At 34.3% G+C, this 19904-nt stretch overlaps 1 protein-coding gene across 2 annotated transcripts in view; it reads left to right on the top strand.

Moving 5' to 3' along the window:
• The window catches only part of Nrx-IV (neurexin-4), a 491733-nt gene that overhangs the window by 186886 nt on the left and 284943 nt on the right, over window positions 1-19904 (top strand). For both annotated transcript variants that reach the window (XM_090412013.1, XM_090412014.1), the window contains exons 7-8: window positions 2314-2481; window positions 15360-15518. In XM_090412013.1, the coding sequence (XP_090268139.1) occupies window positions 2314-2481; window positions 15360-15518 (327 nt within the window). The remainder of the gene's footprint in view (window positions 1-2313; window positions 2482-15359; window positions 15519-19904) is intronic.

Here is a 19904-nt window from a genome sequence, read left to right as displayed (position 1 = left end):
ATGTCCCCCAACCATTCCAAACACTCAACACTCAGGCCACTTTTCAACTTTTGTCAGAAAGAGATCATAAAAATCTGATCAGTGGCATTGATTCTCCCCCACATATAAATTAGCCGAAGTGCTAAAGGAATCAATGTCATTGATTCCCCCCACATACAAATTAGCCAAACATTTAGCCAAAGTGCTCACACATTATACTGGCAACACACCATCACACATTAAAAAAAAAAAAAAAAAAAAAAAAAAAAAAACCTCAGCCCACTTTCCTCTCACTCCAACACTGACATAATGGTCGGTTTTGATGTCTCCTCCTTATTCACGAATGTCCCACTCAAAGATACCTTAGATTTCATACAAACAAATTTCCTCCTGATATCTCAGCCCTATTTCAGTTCATCATGAACTCAGGTTATTTTGTTTGGTATGGAAAATTCTACAAACAAATAGAGGGGACAGCCATGGGTTCTCCACTCTCTCTCTCTCTCTCTACCCCAGACAAACTTCTTTATGGAGACTTGAATTAAACTCAGCCCCACAAAAAACCCACTGTCTGGCTACGCTATGTGGATGATGTTGTCACTATTTGGCCACATGGCTTAGATACACTCTGCAACGTCTTAAAGCACTTAAACAATCAACATCCCAGAATCCAGTTCACCTGGAAAAGGAAAACAACAGTCTCCCTCTTCCAGAAACTCTGATTACATGCCAGCCTGATGGATCCCTGGCTTGCTCTGTTTGCAGAAAACCAACCCATACAGATAGATACATTCACCAGCAATCACCCCCACATACACACAACAATACTACAGCCAAAAGGCTGCGGGCTTGAATCCCGCCGTGGGAATGGATGTTTGTGATTGTCTTTGAAAACACTCGTGATGGTGGTCGGCGGTAGATGGTGTTGGTATAGTTGTGGTCAGTTGGTGGATTGAGTGGCGGAGATGGTGCTGTAGAGCAGGTGCCTTCACCCAATGAGTCTTTGGGCTACCTGGAGGTGTATAATATTTATTTAGCCGGCCTCATTAGCCGAGTGGATAGCATATCTGCTCTCCAGCCAAAAGGCTGCGGGTTTGAATCCTGCGTGGGCATGGATGTTTGTGATTGTCTCTGGAAATATCAGTGGTGGTCAGCGGTAGATGGCATTTGTGTAGTTGCAGTCAGTTGTGATTGAATGGTGGTGACGGAGTTGAAGAGCAGGTGCTCTCTCTCGATGAGTCCTTGGACTCCCTGGAGGTGTCAAATAATAATAATAAAAACCCTATATAACAGTGCTAAATTAATCTGTTCAGATAACAATGCCCTTACCATTGAACTTAACCATATCCTTAACACCGTCTTAGCCAATGGCTACAACCCCCCCCCCCCCCTGCAAAAAAAAAAAAAATCCAGAAAATATTAAAACCAGTTAACCACAATACCTCTCCCTCTTCATAATAGAGATTACACTAAATCTATCACCATTCCTTATATCCGGGGCACATCTGAAAAGCTAACAAAAATTCTAAAAAAAATATGACCTTGACCTGTTACAAACCATATAAGAAATTGGCATCCCTTATCTGCTCCAGCAGAGACCAGCTACTCCCCTAGACCTGGAATATTCCATGTCCCTTGCAGTTGTAAACTGTCCTACAGCCAAACAGGCAGGTCAGCTAATATCAGGATATCTGAACACAAAGACTACATCCAGTTTCACCAATACAGCCACTCAGGACTTGTGGACCATGTACTAGGTACCCATTCCAGAATATGCTGGAAGAAAGCCACTTTACTACACCACAGCAAATATGAATATGAAAGATTATTCCTGGAATCAGCCTCAGCTCTTAAAAAAAACTTCCCAAACCTCAACCAATTTGGGTGCATGAGACTACCCCATATTTGGGAAGCTTGCATCCTAAGAACATCAGCTCAACAGCCAAGACAACTCAATTTAGACCTAATTAGGGGACACCTTTAGCACTCTAGGACCCTCACCAGTTGCCTTCTTCAGCCTCATTTGCTGTTGTTAGTACCTGCATGAACATATCATAGTTTTATCTTCCCAGAAGATGACAATGTAATAACATTGCCAAAATATTGGAAGGTATTGATTAAAGTTTTTTAATTAACATTTTAGTATATATTGTCATTTCCTGAAAAATTTAGTCTTTTCAGTAATAGTTCATAATATTTATACTTTGTGGAAACATTACTTTCAATTTTGCTAATGCTGGGTGCAAGTTGTTCATTTCTTAAAAATTTTATCTTAAAATCTTAAAAATCACATTTACATATTATGTTTAAATTCTCCAAATTTCTTATTTCTAGATGTACATTGGAGGAATATCAAACTTCAACCAAGATGGTATTGTGATAACTTCTAACTTTACTGGCTGTTTAGAGAACTTGTATGTAAACAATTCAAATTTGATAGCCGATTTGAAAAATGGTGGATATGCTTTTAAACAGTATGGCGAATTGCTGTATACATGCCAGGTGAGTTTACCCCTTTTTTATGATTATATCAAAGTGAATATACAAAAAATAATTAATAAGAATTAATTATTATTAAAAAATTTTTAAAAAATTATTTAAATAATTTAAAAATATAAATTAAATGTTTTAAATTTAAAAATTATCATTAAGAATGATTTGTTTTAAGAGAAAAGAAAGCAACTTAATTAAAAATTGTTTAATAATGGGACAGTAAAAAAAAAAAAATCTAGTCATTTATGATTTTCGAACTTGGATCATGTATAGAATCAACACAATTACTCTAAAAAATATCATAGGTATGTATCTGAAAGCTACCTAAATAAAAAAGCAGAACCTTTAAAAATTGCAAACTGACAGCATCCAAACCACCAATAAAAAAAATCTTAACTACCTTATTTCTACTGTCCACTTTTTGCTGTTTGCTGCTTATTTCATGCAAGAAAGATCACACCACATCTTCCCTCACCCTTCATAATACTCAGATACCTATGGAAGATCACCTCTCTCTATTCCTAGAGTGACTTATGCTTGTATTGTTATTTAGCACAAACTGGTCATTTCCATAACCTCTTCTGTTTCCAAAAAAACTTTTATACAAGTCTCTGCTTCTCAGCCTATTCAACTTGAATCTCAAGTTTGCCAAACCTTATAATACTGTTCTTATGTTTGAAGTGGTGTATTAAAAATAGTTGATCACTCCTCTCTCTTCCTTATGCACACCCATTCATGCACACGCACACACAATTTACACATCACTTTGTTATTGACATTATTTCTACTTTATCTGCCAATCCTATAGTAATTTTCAGTAGTGCTGTTTTGTTGAACCAATTATCTAATTCAATAATTCAAAACCACTAATTTAATAAGAACATGAGCAGATGCTAGTCAACATCCATTTACTATCCACCTTCTTGTCATTCTCTTTTATTCCATCTACTTTTGTTCTTTGGAACAGCCTTCATTGCATTTCTAAATATTCAAACTTCAACTGTTCAAGAAACACATCAACAGATTCCTTCTCCTTAACTACTTATTCATATATGGCACTGATGTGCTACAGATTTTGCAATCCCAATTGTGAGAGTTGACATATCACACTGCTGTTATTAGAATTCCTGAGGGAGAAGCCATTTACAATGTAGAGAACTCACCATAACAAAATACATACAACTTGTTCAGTGGCGTCGGGTGCCCATTTTGGTTGGGTGTGCTATTGTGTGGCTTATGCAATCTGCACTACAAAATTCACATCACTTTGACCATATGTGGTCAAAGGTGAATTTTTCCATATCCAATTATGATGGCAAAATTTTTCATTGTTGTTTTGTAGCTCGGATTCACATCACTTTGACCATATGTGGTCAAAGGTGAATTTTTCCATATCCAATTATGATGGCAAAATTTTTCATTGTTGTTTTGTAGCTCGGATTTGTTTTAATATATCTTACAGCAAACACATTGTCCCCAACTCTATTAGATATATTATAATATAATAAGATATATTAGAAAACAATAATGAAGAAGAATGCTATATTTGGTTGGTATATTTGAATTGCTCAAAGGACGTAAAATTTGGAAGAGGAGGACGAGGCTTACCTCCTTCGGCTACAATACTGTTTCCCATTGTAAATATGAGCAAAAAAAGTTATAAATTTCTCGAAAATTATATATTAAAAACTAGCCTACTACGTCAGTTCACACTTCACGCACGCAAAACAGATGCAACTCAGAAAACAAAAGCAGCAACTCATGACAAATGACAACGTTCAGTCAGATTGGTGACACAATAACCAATCACAGTCTCTAGGTGCTATTGTCTCTGAGCTCACCCTGCCTCGCCTTCTGAGCAGTTTAAAACTACTAGAACTCTAAGAATTTGCACCATCTGTACATCTTTTCAAAGGTGTATGTATTTTGAACGCACACCCAGGCTATTAACACGGATGTGATGCAATGTTTACGCTTCGAAAAGTGTCCTCTTTATGAAGCATTAATATATTGTGTTTACTTTTAAGAATCGTACAAATTCTGGAAACAATTATGGGAATAACCTTTAGTGGGAATAAATACAAAAATATAATATCGGTGATATTGCTATTTGGTGGATGAGAACCGCACACCTAACACACCCAGAATATTCACCCCTGAACCCCCTTGTTATCAAAACAAGCAACTTTTTTTTGGGGGGGGGAATTCCTTTACAATGGCTGTACCCCACATAAATTATTACAGTTCATTTTATACCATTGCCTTTAATAACTTCTTTTCCTTCCCACTTCCAAAAAGTAATGCCATACATTACAGGAATCCTAAGAAAAATGAAAAAGAATTCTTACAGCCAGACTGCAATCTTTCATACCTAATAGGAAACCAGCATCCCCCCCCCCCAAAAAAAATACATTCTCTCTCTCTCTCTTATGCTTGCATCAGAGAGAGAGAGAGAGATTTGATAGGGTGTGGGAACCACATAATTCTTTGCAGCTGTTTTACTGTGAGCAGTCAAAGTCAGGATTATTTTTTTTCACCATCCTTGAAGTAAATTGTAACAACAAAAAAAAAAGGCAAAATAGGTTTAGTCGACCAAGAGAAAACTACCTTACAACATACATAAATTCTAAACCATTAATTGAATCAGTCTGTTGTTGCATTGATGAATACCATTCACTTGAATGGGAATTATTACTCTAGATGGGAATTATTACCCATCTAGCCTAACAATAATGTCTAATAAAGAGGATGTCCATGGAGGGGTGCAATCAAGACAGTCATGTTTCTTCAACATTTAGAAGTCATATTAATAACATAATGCATAATACTTTGTTTTTGGTAAGTCATTCCATATCCTGAAGATGTCCATGTTACCTAGAAAAAAAGTATATGACTTAATGTAGTTTAATAAGTCAGATAATTTTGTCAATGTTTGATTCCTTTTAATTTAACATGTCCAATAATCAAAATAAGTATTCAGTTATGATTCATATTTCTTCCATTCTAAATGAAACATTGATAAATCAACATTACTTTAATTTATTTTTACTGTAACTTTAATGTGTTCGGATTTTTATCTTTCTATACATTCAAGAGTCGCACACAAATCTTCCTACCCTCAGATAGTAGTCAAATTTAACACTGAAGGTACATTAAGTTTGTAGCTCTTTGTTAACTTTCGATAACATTGGTGTCTTGAAGAAATGTTGAATTAAATAAATGAATATTTATATTTTTATTCTCAAACAATTCAGAATTCTTCAGGAATCATAGTACTTGTATGGTTTTCTAAATATGGCTGCTGGATTGTTTAAGAATTTTTAAAAATTAAAATTTATTCCCCCATGGTACTTCTTCTCTGGTGCATCAATCCAAAGACTGGTTAGTTATAGTAGCACATCCTACCTTGTGACCTCCTTTTTATCTCTTCATAACTCTTAGTGCCAGTAGCATCATTATGTTATTTATATATGAAATTCTTGGTCAGATGGTGTCTAATTAGGCCTTTTCTTCTCTTATTGATGTGGTTCATTAGTGGCTCTTCATGAACTATATTTAAAACTTCTTCAATACTTTTTCTTTATATCCAACTAATTTTCATCATCTTTCTCCAGCACCAAAGTTCAAATGTCTCCAACTTTTTGATGTCTTGTTTTGTTAACGTCAGGCCTCACAACCATATAATGCAATGCTCCATATATATATGTTTTCACTAGCCTTTTTTTTAGCTGGATTCTAAGTCCTTTACTAGTGAAAATGTTTCTTCTATTGTAGAATGCCTTTGTGATTGGTTTCTTCCATCTTCTGTGATAAGACTAAGATATTTAAAGGAGGATACCTGATGTAATTGGGTTATTATTTATTTCCAGGTTTATTTTCATTGAATTTGCTTTACTTGTAATTAATAGTTTTGTTTTCTTATAATTAATTTTTCGGCTATACTGTGTGAAAATTTCCTCCATCTTTGTCAGGGTGGATTTCAGTTCGTCTTTATCAGTTACAACTGCTATGCCATCTGCAAACTGTAGCCAGTTAATTTCAATGCCATTTATCTTAATTCCTGTTTCTATTAGTTCTTTCAATTTATTTATTTCATCTTCAATGTAGAGATTAAACAGTATAGGTGAAAGAGAGCAACCCTGTCTTACACCTCTACATATTCTTGCTATTGCGGATTTTGTTTTATCAACTGTTTCTATTAGGGCTTCTTTTAAAGATTAAATATAACCCTTCTATCTCTCCAATCTATCTTTATTGTTTTTAGGAGGTGAAACATTTGGTTCCAGTCAATACTATCGAAGGCTTTCTCCAAGTGAAGAAAGACTATCAGAGTATTTTGATTCTTCTCAAGCCTTCTTTTGATAACTGTTCGTAGAACAGGATTGTTTCTCTTGTTTCCTGAACAAAGAAGGCTCTTTAGCCCTTTTTGTATAATTTTTAGTAGCATTTTCGAAACATGTAATATTAAGCTTATTGTTTGATGATTTTCACACTTGTTTGCATTATTTACTTTAGGAATGGGTATGATAGAGTATTGTGTAAAGTTTTTGGGAATGATACCTGTTTCATATATATCCTTTATGATCTTGAAAAGGTATGACTTAGTTATACCTTTTCAAGCTCATAGAGGATATATATGAAACAGGGATCATTCCCAAAAACTTTACACAATACTCTATCATATCTATTCCTAAAGTAAATAATGCAAACAAGTGTGAAAGTTTCCTGAATATTTTATTAATTCTGAGGGGATGTTATCAACGACTGGTGTCTTGTTAGCCAACAATTCATTTAGTGCCCATTCAAATTCATTTTTTAATATAGTTGGACCAATTTCTTCCATATCGTCTTGTTTCATCTTCTAATTACTCCTTCCATCTTTCCAAAATTTCTTCCTCATCTATAATTATGTTCTCCTGTTTATTTTTGATAATTGTGCTTCTTGTCTTGTTTTGCTGGCTTATTCCTTTTATAATGTTACAAGCTTTATTGATTCTCCCAGTTTTTTTAAATCTTCTATTTCTTTACATTTCTCTATATACCATTGTTCTTTTGTTTCTTTACACTTTCTATTTATTATATTTTTATATATTTATATTTGTCTTTGCTTTCTTCATTTAAGGAGGTTTTGTGTTTTCTTTTTTCATCTATTAGGTCTAGAATGTCCTAGGTAATCCATGGCTTTTTTTTTATTTGCTTGTTTCTTAATCCTGTGCAGTCACTGGCAGCCTCAATGATTGTATCCTTCAAGTGAGTCCATTTTTTCTGTTTTTCTTTTCACTCTCCAGTTTTAATGCTTTCATCAGTTTGCTGTTTATAGTTTCTATGGTTTTCCTCTGTTTTCAGGTTTATATTCCATTTGGACCTTTTAATAGTATTAATACTTTTAGTACTAATGTGATGTAAATTTTGATATCTGCATGTATAATCTCTGTTGTTCAGTGAACAAACTTATCTGAAACTTTGAGCCTCCTGACATATATTGTTATTGAAATAAGGAAAGATGTTTTATACTGTATGGCATTCAAATTTGCCTTTAGGCGATTGCTTGAGAAAATCGTGAGCTCACCAGCACATTGAGTTACATTGTCATTTCAAGGAATAAACATTCCACAATTCTAGATATACTAGAATTATAATCACATCATGTGGCATGTGCCATGATTATATTGTGAAGAGCAAGAGTAGGAGGCAGATAAACAGTTAACAAGATAAGCCACACCTGACTTTACACTCATGCAATTGAGCATTTGCTTTCTCTTAATGTTACATGATGGACAGACTGTAATTCATTATTCTTGATTCAGTCTTTTCACTGTGAATATTTCACTTGTTTTGCTCTATATGCAAAATGATATTAAAATCTGAAAACAATACTCATTCTTCTGATGAAGATAACATATGAGATGTATTTTAGATGTAAAGTGGAAATCAGGACTGGACCCCAGCTTCCCATATGTTACTGCAGGATTGTACGTATTTAAGAGGATGGTAAAAGTATACACATTTATTAATGCCATTCATTATTCCAGTGATAAAGAGGGGACTATAGACTATACAACTGACTGCTACTTCATCAAATTACCACTTGAAAGTTTACATTATTAATAATTCCTATTAATCATTTGACTCCAAAATTGTCATTCATCTTATTTGTCTTGCAAGGCACTTTGGATTCAGTCCACCTAGATCTTGGTTTTCCTCTGAGTCATTTTTCATTCCATCCTAGTAACAACCGTTTTGCTGTCCTGTCCTTTCCTTTCTCCTATTATGTCAGTGACTATACCACCTATTCTCTCTCTGCTCACCCACACACTCTCTGAATACTAACAGTGTCAAGTTCCTTTTTAATATCTTCATTTTTAACATGATTCCACCATTTATGCCATCAGTTCACTTTCCTAATTTTTCTCAGAACTCATATCTGTGGCCTCCAGTCTTTGATCAACTATTTCTAACCCAACTCTTAGATCTGAAATTAAAATTGGTTTGCACGCTATACTTAGTTTAGTTTGATTAATTTTTCTTTTTCCATACAAAATTATTCTACTAATGCCTCACCATACCAGCTTTGCTAATTCAGTTGTTTTTTACTCATATTTAAATTGGCATCTTCACAAAAAAAAAAAAAAAAAAAAAAAAATTCTAAATAGCTGAAATATTTTAATTATTCTACAAGTTCTCCATTTAGAATGCAGCTGATGCTTTTAATGTCCTCCTTATTTTTATAGAAATTTCGATTTGATTTTCTTTCCAGATTTGTTGGCAGTTGCTCAATTTCATTAAGAAATCCTATGGACTTGTAAGAATATACCATCATCCACAAAGTATAAAGAGCTGAGATGAATATCTCCAGTTTTGATGTTAGGATTAATGTCTCTTTCTTTATTGTAATTTCTATATAGATAATCATGAATAAGAGTGGTGATAGCGTACCCTTAAATCTGATTTTGCATCAGACCATATTTCTTTATCCCTTTCAGTTCTAACTTCTGACTTCAAATTTAAATATGGATATACTGCTTGATATACAGCATATCATTTTAACATTTTGAACAGCTTTTCTCTTGGCCTTTTATATACCATTGTCATATCTGCAGAACATAAATATTGTTACAAATTAAAGATGCCAAGAAATTGTATTCTTGATTTAATCCTTTATCCAAGTGTAAGCAAAAAGTTTGCACATGAAGTAACTTCATAACTGGGTAACTTGTATATAGAGGCTAATGACTTCACACCACTTGCCTTAGTATCCCATAATGCATAGCGCACATCCTCAGAGGCATGTAGTGTGTACTTTGCATACATCCTCACAGACATGTATAATGCCATGCATGATGGGAAGGGTCATTGCCTGGACCAGTTTTAACCTTGATTGTGGTCTCATCAGTGGGAGCCAGACCCAGAAGTGATACCAAAGTTGAAGTAATGCAGAAACCATATTTCCATATATGTAAAATACTTTGGATTAGAGATGTTGAAAGTTTTCCTCCTTGGTTATACTATAAATTAAAGATGCCAAGAAATTATATTCTTGGTTTAATCCTTTATCCAAGTGTAAGTAAACGAAGTTTGTGTGTTAAGTAACTTCACGGCTGGGCAACCTTATATAAAGGTTAATAAGACTTCTGCATTACTTCAACCTTGGTATCACTTCTGGATCTGGCTCCCACTGATGAGAGTTCAGTGGGAGCCAGAAGTGACCCTTCCCATGATGCATGGAATTATACGTGTCTGTAAGGATGTGTGCTTTGCATTATGGAATACTAAGACAAGTGGTATGAAGTCATTAGCTTCTATGTACAAGTTGCCCAATTGTGAAGTTATTTCACGTGCAAACTTTGTTTGCTTGGGTAAAGGATTAAATCAAGAGTATAATTTCTTGGCATCTTTAATTTATAGTATAACCAAGTGGAAAAACTTTCAAAACTCTTGTTATATTCCCATAATTTCTCAACTACTTGTTCTGAAGTGAAACTCTGATCCTGAAATCACCTATTTTTACTTAAATATAAAGAGCCAATAGGCTTCATTTTGGCGATATAAACATTATTTAAATTAAGGGGATATTAAATCCCACATTGTTTTAAAACCGAATAAGAAACTCAAAGATTGGAATCAGAGAGTTTCATGCCAAATATAGTAAACTAAAAAGTATTTAACTAATGCAAGTAGTCCTAGACCATAGTACAATCTCGGGCAACTTGCAGCAAAGGTGGTAAAATCGCCGATACTTTTATAGTTTAATATATTCGGCATGAAACTCTCTGATTCCAATCTTTGAGTTTCTTATTCGGTTTTAAAACAATGTGGGATTTAATATCCCCTTAATTTAAATGACACCTATTTTTTTATGTTACTCCCACCCATGAAAGGTTATTTGCAAACTTATGCTGGTACATTTTTTTTTTTTTTTTGTACCATGGATAGGCTAAGGATTTATTTTTATTTTATATATGTATAATTTTTTTTAAATTTTTATTTTTTATATTTTTTTTACATAGTCTGGAAACCAAGCATGGAACTTTTTCAAGTCACTTCAGGCCTCCAATAAGGCAGTGGTCTCACAATGGGCAATGAAATTCATCTCCCACCTAAAGAAAACCACAAATAACCATTCCTATGGTATGACTTGAAATCACAGTCTGTTAGAGAGTAGGTATGCTAACCACTCACCCAACCATGCTGGCAAATTTGGCCTGAATCTAGCTTGTTCAAGTATCTCTTTTCAATTTTTATTCGCTGCTTAAGTTCTTGCATAAACTGAAACATTCAGTAGGGGAAATTACTCTAATTTACACATTGTTTTATTTTCCTTTTTATAGATAGATACTACGAGAGCTCTACTCCAGTTATATGTAATTGGATTTTCTGATCATGCTTTATGAATTAGGTAGTGTAGCTAGTCACTATAAATGTTGTATACCTTCATATTTGAACTGTTCTAGCTGAAGATCACTTACCCCCAGCTACTTTCCATATTTCAGGTTTTTGAGGACTTTATTCTTCAAGTATTTCAACTGCATTCCTGTTGAATATTTTCTACCACTATTTTGTCACTTATTGTTTCATTTAAGTTATTTAAAGTAATTACTCAAGACATCTAGATATCTTTATAGTCAGTTTTTATGACTGCCTTTTCTGTTTAATAAAAAAAAAATTCTGCCTTTTTTGCAAAATCAGAACATGTTATAAAATACCCAGTCATGTGAACCAGTATCTAATGATATTAGGGTGTTCTGAAACGTTCTCAGCCTTGATCATAGATGGCAACGCTATCAGCTCTGCCATAAGCATCCATGTGAAATTGCAAGTCATTCTATCAAGTAGTTTATTTTATACAGTTGTCTGAAGCAAAAGTGTTGTCTGTATCCCTTGAAATGGATAAAATTGAGGTATCGTGTTATGAAATTCTTTGTAAAAGAAGGTTTAATGCCAAAAGAAATTCGTTTGAAGTTCATAAAAGTTTATGGGCACTCTTTTCCTTCGTTTTCAAGTTTAAATGTGGCCATACCAGCCTTGAAGATGATCCATGTGAAGGATGTCCAGAAAGTGTAACAACACCAGAAATCATTGATCAAGCATACGATATGGTATTGGATGACTGGCGAGTCAAAGTGCATGAAATTGCTGAGACTATAGGCATTTCAAAAGAACGTGTAGGATATATTTTGCATGAAGAATTGCAAATGAAAAAGCTTTATGCAAGATGGGTGCTGCGCTTGCTCACAGCAGATCAAAAATGCACTCGCATGGAAATCTCTGAACAGTGCTTGGAGCATTTTAACAAGAATAAAACTGATTTTGTGTGTCGATTTATTACTATAGATGAGACTTGGATTCACCATTCCACACCAGAATCCAAACAGCAGTCAAAACAGTGGACAGAAGCTGGTTGCTCAGCACCGAAGAAGACAAAGTTGGTTCCATCAGCAGGAAAGGTCATGGCATCGGTGTTTGGGGATGCTAAAGGCATTTTGTTTATTAATTATCTTGAAAAGGGTAAAACAATAACTGGGGAATATTATTCTGATCTTTTAACCAGACTAGACGAAAAAATTCATGAATAAAGACCTGGTTTGCAGAAGAAGAAAAATCATCTTTCATCAGGACAATGCACCTGCACTCAAAGGTGTTTTGACAATGGGAAAATTAAGGGATCTGCACTATGAATTGTTGGAACATTCACCCTATTCCCCAGATTTGGCTCCCTCTGACTTCTATTTCTTTCCAAAACTAAAACTTTTCCTCACTAGTCAGCGTTTTTCTTCGAATCAAGAGGTGATTGCAGCTGTAGAGGGGTATTTTAATTTAGTCTTAAGGGAGATTATGTTGAAAAATAATTTTGAAATTATAAATGCATTTTTTCATTGTTAGGCTGAGAACTTTACAGAAAACAATACTGGAAACAATACTACCCTTGTAGTATTGATTCCAATTTCTAAACTACCTTGTTACTTCAACTGTGGATGATAATAGTTCTGCACTTTCAGGTTTATATTGAACTGTTCCAGATTTTAGCTGCTGTTTACATAATTGCTCTATTTGATAAATGAAGATAAGTGATCTTGAGAGAGAGAGATTATTCATTGTGCATATCATAAAGCTTACAAAATATAAGCTGAAATCTTAGGGACACACTGAAAGATTGGATCTCCTCCAAAGGTCACAAAGACCACCTTGTTTTTTGGTTCATTAGCAAATTTTTTAATGAGTGGAGTCTTGCATTTTACAGTGATGAGAATGGATTAATGGAATTATAACAAATGGTTTTGATGAACGGCATATGTTTATTGATGCATCAATTTTGTTTATAGACTATGCTTCTACACACTAGAATTAAATATGAACATCTGCAGTGGCCTTAGTAGCACTTTTAATGGTTTGTAGCTATGCTTTATGAAATTTAATTTTTATGTGGATGTGGTAGCCAAGCTACAGACTGCTGTTATGAGATTGAAAAATGGGGCCATTCAGCATTTTAGGTGCCAGGGATTAATCATTTTGAATCATCTCTTAGCGAAGTTCAAAAATGTTCTTTCCACTGCTTCACATTAAAGTTTTATGTATGATTGTAAATTACAGCGAGAAACATATACCAATGTAACAGATGTATGACAACTAAAAGTCACATAAAAGAAAGTTTTACAAAGAAATTTTCAATTTTTCAAGCCAGTTTATAGCTTCTGTTGTAACATTATGTATATCTTGTATAGTGCCCTCAAAAGCATATATCGGACAGTCCAATAAAATATGGTCAATAGTTTGAGAGTGATAACTGCAGTCATAAGCAGGAGAGTCGGATTAAACTACATTAGAACTGTCATGGCCAGTTTTAATGTTGTTTAAGGTTGTCCAAAGGCGACGTAGTAGCCCAAATCCAGTTAGTTTAGATGTAGGTTCCGATATAGCTAATCTGAGTTTTTAATAAGAATGATTAAGTATCCACAAATAACTGATGTAATTAAAGAAGATATTTTTGGTCTATTGATTCATATACTTATGAAGGACAGTTTTTTTTTTTCACCAACATTTTAAATTATAGTGAAAAGCAGTACCGAAGGCTTTCAACAGTTTACTGTTAATTTTTGTTCTGTTAAGAGAAAAATATATAAAAGTAGTGCAGCAAACATTCAGAATTGTGGGATGCAATATATCATCATCATCAATTTCCTGATATACTGGGGGGAGGGGTCTGAAAAGTCTCGATAAACTCCTAGAACAAAAATATTAAAGCAACTGATATAACCACAGGAAAGAACATACGAGGATATAAGAATATGTTACCTTCATAACTCTACTACTAATATGTTCTTTCTTGTGGTTATCAGTTGCTTTAATATTATTTTTGTTCTAGTAGGTGTTTATCAGAACTTTCCAGCCCCCCCCCCCCCATACATATCCTCAAGGGACGTTCAGGCTACTGTGACAGAAGGGGTCTCTTAAGGATCAAAGCCAGATAACTGGAAGGAGACCTCCACATTGCCTTTAAGGAATCCTCACCTTCACATGGTGTGCCCATTAGTAGGCATTTACTGGATACTGAATGAATGAGAATGGGCTGGAAATTTGGGACTTAGCTGATCAAATTGTACTTCATTGGCTTAAACCAAAATGCACATCATTAATGATCTTTTTTTTATTCACATTTTAATTTCTTTGATCATATGGTGCTGTCATTTACCCATCATGGCAAATTATTCCATTAGCATTTTCTTGCATGCACAGTGGTACTTAAGCAAGTGAAACTCTGATATGCTTGCATATTTTTGCTTGGAACAAAGAAAGATTAGCAAAACAAGTGTTCTCTGCCAGGTTGACAGGTAAAAGGAAGACCAAGATATAGGTGGATTGATACAGTAAAAAGTGCATTAGAAGATGAAATATAAGATCTGATAATGTTGGAGTCTTGACCGGTAACAGACTGATTTGGAGGAAAATTGTAGATAGTCAGTTAGTGGCGATGTTTTTCATGTAGCACTATCATATCCTGTACACCTCTTGATGGTGTATGTATCAGGAATTTGATGATGATGAACAAAGAAATCACTGATGTGAGATATAACTAAAGACATCAAGGAAGACTCTCTCCAAGCTGTAAGTAAATTTCCATCTACATATAAAAAATATTTGCAATTAGGATGTCTACATGTAATTTGTTTCCAAAAGAAAGTAGAGTGTAGCGTTTAAGCTCATATTTTAATTCATGTTGAAAATTAGTTGATCAATTGTTTTTTTATATTGTATTATATCTTTCTAATTGTTTATTTATATTAACTATTTAACTCATAGTTAATCTCAGTATAGTTAATTAAAATTATATTTCAAGGCTGTCTAATATTTTGAATATGAAATTAATAGCTATCTTTTTTTTCCCCCTCCAGTATGAACAAGTAATTCCTGTTACATTTTCAACATCAGAATCTCATTTAAAAATTTCTGGATACAAACGTGCTGAAATGAACTGCAGCTTTGATTTTCGCACATTTAATGAAGATGGTCTTCTCCTGTATAATAAATTTTCAATAGAAGGCTATGTTAAGGTAATGTTTAAGATTGTGTAATTTAATTGTTTAATTAAAACTGAAAAGGATTACACCTGATTTCAGTCTAGTGTGAAAAATAATTTCTCATTTGTGATATGTTGCAATTTGGAAAGATGTTTTATTGATAATCTATCCTAATGAGTATTTTTTGGACATAAAATTCACAGTTCCTTTCTTCCTTACATGAAAAGAATCCTAAATTGTTCTTTCTAATTGGTCTTAGTGATTTAAAATGTGGTTATTTAAAAAAAGGAGCTTTGTTAGTACATACTGGCTGAAGGATCAATAATAGTTTAGTGAATGTAATGCCTAGTTTGATGCTGAGGAATCTGATAACAGCAGTATCAGCGTTTAGATATTAATTACACTGGCACATGATTGTGGATTTGTTTCACTCACCTGATAATGATCAGATCCAAGTTTTTAATCAGTTCATTAGAAGCAGGAGGGTTCCCATTAGCAATGTATGTCTGAGTACTGCTAGATTCCACTCAAATGGGCAAGGACATAATGGCTGTACATATTTAAAATATGTTAGAGAAATCAATGAGTAGTCACTGCAGAAATAAAGTTCAAACCAAGACTGAGGTTGCATCATGAATTACTATTCAAGTATTCTCAAAAAATGTTTTGGGAAAGATTAAATTATTGTTATCAGAGACCTTCATTGAGTTCATACATTGCCCAAACCTGCTGTCATACCTTCTCTTAAACTCGTTCACCATTCACACTAGATGCATTCACCACTTCAACAAGCAAAATGTTCCATACCCACTATTGTGAAAGAAAACTAGATGCCCCCCCCCCCCATCCTTTTCCCACTTTCCACATACTGAAAATTTTCATCACCTAACATCCTATAACACTCTTTCAAAAGTTCATAGACTATTGTATCACTTGACTTTCTGCTGTCTACCAATGTCTGCAGTGTTTACATATTCTCAATCTTTGTCCTTATAATCTACAATTCCATAATCCTCACCTCTAACTCTTTTTTTTTTTTTTTCCCAGCCTTTCCATAATCCTCATCCTTTCCATTATCCCCTTGGAAACTAAGAGACCAAATTTGCATACAGTAGTTGACATGCACACTTAAAAAGGTTGCCCACCCCTGCTTTAGAAGATTACAATGTTAAAAGGTGATCAAATTGGAGGCCTGACAAACAGTACCAATTTGGAAGAAAATTATTTCATTGAAAACTAGTCAGTACTGTCATATCTTGTCTCTGTAAGAAGACAAACTGAATTCAGTGATCAGTCCCATATTTAGTAGGCTGGAGTCTGGTTTGTTATCGGAAGTAACCAGACAAATTGCTTCACGAACTCAGAATGGCCATGCACCACCAACGATTGAATCAAGAAAGAGCTCTTAATCTGTCAGTCTTCCAGTGTCCAGGCCAGGTAAGTTTTTCTGTGTTATATTTTAAGTGGAAAATGAATTTCATCGCCTGGTGTAAGATCTCACTTATTAGATGCCTGAAGTAGCTTGATTAGTTTCGTGTCTAGAATAGTGTTTCCAGACCAGGTGAAATAAATGAAAAATACAAAAAAAATATGAAATGAATTTTAAAAATATATAAAAATCCAAATCCTTAACCCACCTGTGGTATAAATGTACTATAGGTTCACGAATTAAAAAAAATAAAATAAAAACTTTTGTGGGCGAGAGACAGATAAAATATATCTTGTACATCCAGATGATATTTTGGTTGAATTTTTAAGTTTGGAGTGTCAGTTAATCATTTATGGTGCGATTTACCTCACTCTTTACCAACATTTCTCTTCTAAATTTCTATCTGACATTGTGAGCCTCTTTAAGTTTGCTGTCAACTCCAGATATTTCATCCGGAATAGAAAGCTTTACAGACAGATTGAAGGAATTGTGCTGGGCTACCCTATTTCCTCAAATCTGGCAAACTTATTTGGATCATCTCAAAGAAAAGTTTCTCTACTTTTGATCTAAAACCTCCACTTTGGCTTCATTTCATAGATAACATTTTTTTTTGCAATCTGGAATAAATCATGTCAAGAATTAATGTCTTCCTACAAAAAAATAGCCTTCAAAGCAATAAAATTTTCCATTTCATTCTTGTTTCTAAGGTACTATGTTTTTTCATTATATCCACTTAGAAATAGATTGTTCCTTATTCAGGTTACCATGAACTGTCTTTCTTTGCTCAATATGTTCATAGCACATCAGTGCACTGTATCTCACAGAGAGATGATATTAAGTTCCTACTATCAAGAGCACATGATGTTTCTTCATCCAAATCATTTCAGAAAGAAATTTCAACCATCAAACAAATCACCTCTTAATGACTACAACCCAAAAATTGAGAAAATCATCAGCATTTTTCTCCTGCTTCTAAATGACTATAATAAATTTAGTTTAATCTTTTATCCAAGTGTGAGCAAACAAAGTTTGCACCTGAAAGTATCTTCAGGACTGGGGTAAGGTAGTACAACACCAGGCAACTCGTTGCAAAGGTGGAGCAAGCTTACATCACTCTTATCTCAGCATCTCCCATAATGCAAAACACATCTCCTTAGATATGTATAGTGTTATGCATTAAGGGAAGAGCCACTACCCAGACTAGTTTCGACCTTTATTGAGGTCTCTTCAGTGGGAGCCAGGCCCAGAAGTGGAGATACCAGGCAGAAGCAATAGCAAGGTCATCTCTACCTATAGGAGTTGCCAAAAGGTGTGCCACTTTTTTTATTAAATTATTCTGGATTTAGAGAAAGATGTTGAAAGTTTATTTTTCACTTGGTTAGACTATAATAAATTTAGTTTAATCCTTTATCCAAGTGTGAGCAAACAAAGTTTGCACCTGAAAGCATCTTCAGGGCTGGGGTAAGGTAGTACAACTGTATTTTGTTGTACTACCTCTGTGTTTTGCATTATGGGAGATACTGAGATAGGAGTGATGTAAGCTTGCTCCACCTTTGCAACGAGTTGCCCTGTATTGTACTACCTTACCCCAGTTCTGAAGATACTTTCAGGTGCAAACTTTGTTTGCTCACACTTGGATAAAGAATTAAACTAAATTTATTATAGTCTAACCAAGTGAAAAATACACTTCTAAAAGACTAATGACTCATAGAATCTCAGTCCCTTATATTAATGATATTCTGAATGTGTTTCTTTGTATCCTTAACAAATTTCGTCTTTCAACCACATTTAAATCTATTAATCAGATCAGTTTTGTTATTCCCAAAGTCCTATGTAGCTAAGTGGAAGTGGCGCTTGCATCTTCTGTGCTTGGTTGCTCGAAATTAGACTTAGGTGCAAGTCTAGTCGCTGACTAGAGGAACTTTTTCTAAGCCTGTTTTCGACTAGTTCCTGAGTTAGTCAATCTCTGGCATGGACAAGCAGGTTTTTTCGTCCCATAAACTCAAGAAAATCGACCGTTATACCCACATTATTTCAGACAGTAACATATCTTGTTAGGGTTGGACACCATTAAATGGCAGCACTTGTTTGTCAGCCTCTTCATATGTGATTGCCTATAATTAGTGATAGACATGTTTAGCTATCTCTGATTGGCTACTGGTGAAGATTGAACTGCCCACTCAGTCTCCAAAAGCTAGATAGGGTATAAAGGCCTCCCCTATTCCCTATAAGGGAATAAAAGGGCGTTAGCTGATATCTGATTTGTTATTCCCATTGGATAAAGTACAGATAATCTTTGCTGCTACCTGATGTCTATTCAATTCCACATAATGACAAGCTATTTTAATTTACTAAATGCATTTAGTGATGGATTGGTCAAACAGGCTGATCCATCACTAAATGCATTTCTGAACACCAGTTCTATATCAAATCCAAAAAAGTCACAAATTTTCTGCTGAACACGAAATTATGAATAGTAACTGCAGGCTCCTCTGGATGATTCACAACTATTGCACAGGAGCACCTGTGCAATAGTTTTCGTTTTAAAGAAAGTTCTGAGGTCCTTTACTGTCCAAAGCTCAACCTTGCTGACTGACTGTCTTCACTGACTGTTTTTTTGAGGAATACACATACCTATATCAACTTAATATTATCTGGCTTTCTCATGACCATACATGAAAAAGATGCCATTCTTCATGCACCTACATTGTGGGTTTCTTGGAATTCCCATTTTAAACTGATGATGGTTTTAGAAATATATAAAACATTTGTATAATTAATTTACAGTTAATTAAATATCCCTTTGAGTTTCAAGTGCAATTTTTGTTTCTTTTATGGTAATTTTTCTAGATTTTGTGAATACACTTCATAAATGTTACATGACAAATTGGATTTGAAATTGATGAGCATAGGAATGGACGGTGTATTGGTGGCATAGGTATGTGACATTTTGCTGCTAATGATGCAAAATTGGTGAAGGTAATTGTAGA

The sequence above is a fragment of the Typopeltis vanoorti genome, chromosome 22, assembly GCF_054136105.1.
Source record: "Typopeltis vanoorti isolate ZY-2024b chromosome 22, IOZ_Tvanoo_1.0, whole genome shotgun sequence".
NCBI classification, from domain to species: domain Eukaryota; kingdom Metazoa; phylum Arthropoda; class Arachnida; order Uropygi; family Thelyphonidae; genus Typopeltis; species Typopeltis vanoorti.
This window is presented reverse-complemented; position numbering and strand designations above follow the sequence as displayed.